General features: G+C 44.0%; 1 protein-coding gene across 1 annotated transcript in view; it reads right to left on the reverse strand.

Annotated features, from left to right (window-relative positions):
• Positions 1-246: 246 nt before the first annotated feature.
• SLC40A1 (solute carrier family 40 (iron-regulated transporter), member 1) overlaps positions 247-4,034 on the reverse strand; it is a gene marked incomplete at its 5' end in the record, with an annotated part of 21,044 nt that continues 17,256 nt past the window's right edge. The window contains 2 exons of the mRNA XM_014539726.1: positions 247-1,828; positions 3,979-4,034. The exon at positions 3,979-4,034 is cut by the window's right edge and continues 1 nt beyond it. Of these exons, the coding sequence (XP_014395212.1) occupies positions 1,515-1,828; positions 3,979-4,034 (370 nt within the window). The remainder of the gene's footprint in view (positions 1,829-3,978) is intronic.

Genomic DNA, 4,034 nt, shown 5'->3' on the forward strand with positions numbered 1-4,034 from the left:
CACCCCCAGTTCACGAAGAGAAGAGAACTCGGAGCTTCATCCGGTTCCTCCCGGTCCAAGCAAGGGGGCCGGGCCTCGTGCTCACTAGTTTTCCCCGGCCACCCGCCACTGGAGCAACACAGCCATGATGGTCACCATGAGGCTGTGGCCCTTCCCAGAGAACCAAACACACGATCAAAACAGAGGACTGGTGACAAAATAAGTTGTTTTAAAAAATTAAAGAACACAACTGAGGCCAAAGCCATCAAGATTTTAAAAATAGTTTTATATAGAAATATTTTACAAAGATTATACAACATAGCAAATCATGACATACCATAGAAAAGAGAAAAAGACTCGACCTCAAGGGTTAGGAAAGTGCTCATCGTGACGTATTGCCGTCTCCACGAAAGTGCATAAACGTTAAGGCAGAGGGCCTGCTGGTACTGGCATGTTGCAAAAGGACTCGCCAAACAGTTTTTAAAAATATATACAAACGTCCCCCGCCCCCCCCCCCCGCCCCATGCTTCTCAGAGACATCTGAAAGGAATTCATTTAGGGACAGTCTTGCTCTGCAACTGGGTAAAAATAGCTCCTGGGTACAAACAATCAAGGGGAAAATGCTCCACCCCAGCGTGCTCCTAACAAGTCACATGATGGACAACACAAACCCTTTCCCCTGTGGGCCTGCTTTCCCATTCAACCTGCGGGCAGCAAGCAGACTCCCTCGCGGCTGAGAGAGGCAGTCAGTGAGGGTGGCGGGAGTTACCTCCAGATCTTGGTCCTTCAGTGCGAGTTTCTGTGGCCAGACTGTTGGCGCTGGAAGTCATTATGCATTCAGTGTTATAAATCTACTGTGCAGCGTTGCTTCTACCTGCAGCGTATTAGCATTTTACAGAGTGCTGTGTAGGTTAATACGGTATGTTGCCCTCTCTGATAATACAAATATACCAAGGTGCTCTCTAAAGTTCAACCATAACCCTGTTAGAGAATTCTACTGAAATATGTTGTTTTCCACATTTATATAAATCCCTTAAGATTGTCAGGATCAATGAGGATAATACTGGTTATGAAACTTCAGTCTTCCTGCTCGGAGGAGAACTGGTTTTTATAATGGAATAAAACACAAAGGAAAGTAAATTAGCCGGATTGAACGAGAGTGAGTCTTAGGGCAAACTGACATCTGAATTCTACTACAGAGAATAAATATCTGCCAAAAATTAACTTAATTCACCCGACTCACCACTCTTTTATGGAAAATTTTCTCTACTCGGTAGAAACAGGGGAAAATCAGTGTATGTGCCATTTTAGTCTCTATCTTTAGGCTTTTTCCTTTCCTACTTTTTCCCATCCTGAAATGGAAGGGAAGCCAACCAGTTCACTCAGCTGACTGAGGTTTCGGAAACAGCGTTTAGCCTTCAGGACACCGTTGTGGTAAAACCAGAGGGACACCCAGCCACGTAGGGGGATGTGAAGCACAAGACAAGCACGCGCTCTGTGTAACCTAGTAACAGGGACCAGCCGGCGAGACCGGCTCACACAGCAGACGTGGAAGCTTGGTCTTCGCTCGCAACGTCCTTTTCGACAGGACCACAGGCGAAAAGCTTGTTGCCCAGGGTCTTCTGGGCAAACCGGAAATACATGATGTGGCCCATGGCCACGAAGGAGACGGAGATGAGCACGAGCAGGCCGAAGGCCTCCGGGTTGGGGGCCAGGATCACCATGATGAAGTGCAGGAGGTCGAGAAGGTAGTTCATGGAGTTCTGGACACCGTTTATAATGCCTCTTTCTGACTCTATTACATTTTCTTGCAGCAACTGTGTCACAGTTAAATCGAAGGACCAAAGGCCTGTAATGAAGAATATCTTTTTTAGAAACGGTCAATCTCTAGAATTGATAGCCATATATTTCAGATTTATAGGTTGAAAATCTGTCGACACGTGAAACAGTCACGTTAGCCCCATTACTTTAAAGCCACCATAGTATATTGGTCATAGCCTTGCCTTAGAGAGTTATTTTTCATTAAGAAATAGTACTGGGTTACCAGTGGCTCTAAGAAATGATATTTACAGCCACCTGACTCTACAAACATCTTAATTCTGTTTCTCTGTGATTATTCATACTATGAAAGCAAAGCTCTGAAATCACAGACATAATTCTATCGTAAGTACAGTCATGTGCCAAACAATGATGTTATGGTCAATGACAAACCACATATTCAATGGTGGCCCTGCAAGGTTCTACTAGAGCTGAAAAATTCCTATTGCCTGGTGACATCATAGCCATGGTGACATGCTAGCGAGATGTGTTACACATTTGGATGATGCTGGTGTAAACACACCCACTGCACCGACGGATGTAGAAAATATAGCACGTTCAGTTACACCCAGTACATAATACCTGATAATGATAATGCCTGACTATGTTATTGGTTTATGTATTTACTATACCAACCTTTTCTCCTTATTTTAAAATGTTCTCTTTCTACTTATTAATTTAAAAAAGTTTGCCTGGACAGTGTGGTTCAGTGGCTTGAGCGTCGCTAGACCTATGAACCAGGAAGTCACGGTTGGGTTCCCTCCTGGATCCCCAGTAGGGGGCGTGCAGGAGGCAGCCAATCAATTATTCTCTGTCATCATTGATGTTTCTCTCTCTCTCTCCCTCCCTCTCCCTTCCTCTCTGAAATCAATAAAAAAGATAAAAAATAAAAGTTTGCTGTGAGATAGTGTGTCATGTTATGCTGGCAGCAGCCTCATCCGTCTCAAGTTACCGCGTCTCCTGGTTGCATCATTTCTCTGGTGCTTGATTTAATCTGGTGTTTTGCACAGGAGCGAGCTGGGCAGGCTTGGAGGCTAAGACTCACAGGCTGTGCCATCGGCCTGGTGGACAGTAGGCCATGCCATGAGGTTTGCGTAAGGCGCTCCTTCGTGCTCTCACAACCAAACCGCCTCCCGACACACTTCTCAGCACGTTTCTGCCTCGTTAAGCAGCACATGACTGTGCTGGTATTTTTCAGGTTTAAATGAACTGACCTATATATTGTCATGATTAGAGTGTAAGGAAACGTTAAACCATTATTACCTTTACTGCTTGGGTTCTAAAGCCCCTGCAATAAAGCTGTCTCACTCGGAATATTAATGTCTCTGATAAATTAATAAACTGCTTTGTACCAGAAGATAAAAATACGGTTTCATTTCCAGAATAATCCCTCAGTACTCTATTAATGATTACTTACATTTTGCTTTGTAAAAGAAGTCTTTACACTAGGTTGCCTTCCAGAGCTGTAAAATCCATTTGTTTGGCAAAGTATATAATAAATACAGGAACTTTTGGAAGGTTCTTTTTCCTAACTGCCATGTCTTTTGAAAAAATTTAAACCAAAAACACCAACCTACTTGTATACTTATCTTTTTGCCTTGTACCATAGAAACATTCTCCAAATTATAGTCCTATGGGGAGAGTTATAGCCACATAAAGACTCTAAATTACCAAAGGCAATATAATTATCATCGCTAATCTCTTTTTAGGAGTTAATTAATAACATTACAACAGCAATACTTAAAATATCCATTTAGGAAAAACTTTCAAGCTCTAACCATGTTTTCTAAAAGCACAAATATACTTTTTTGAACTATAAAAATGCCATTATGAGAGACTATTATACATAAGGGTGAACAGTGAATTCTGCTTATATTAACACTCAGGGAATACTGGTGAATTCTCTGAACCCCTATTGCAGGCACTTTATTCTGTTTTCATATGTCTTTTTACTGATTTCAGAGGAGAAAGGAGAGGGAGAGAGAGTGACATCCATGATGAGAGAGAATCATGGATCGCCTGCCTCCTGCACGCACCCCCCACTGGGGATGGAGCCCACACCCCGGACATGCGCCCTGACCGGGAATCGAACTGTGACCTCCCGGTTCATGGGGCGACGCTCAACCCCTGAACCCCGAAGGCCAGAGCCCCCCCAACCCCCCAACCCCAAGGCGGACTCACCGATCCTAGCAGCAATGACGCCCGCGAACAGCAGGCTGACGGAGAGGACGGACTCG

Source organism: Myotis brandtii, unplaced genomic scaffold (assembly GCF_000412655.1).
Source record: "Myotis brandtii unplaced genomic scaffold, ASM41265v1 scaffold227, whole genome shotgun sequence".
Taxonomy (NCBI): domain Eukaryota; kingdom Metazoa; phylum Chordata; class Mammalia; order Chiroptera; family Vespertilionidae; genus Myotis; species Myotis brandtii.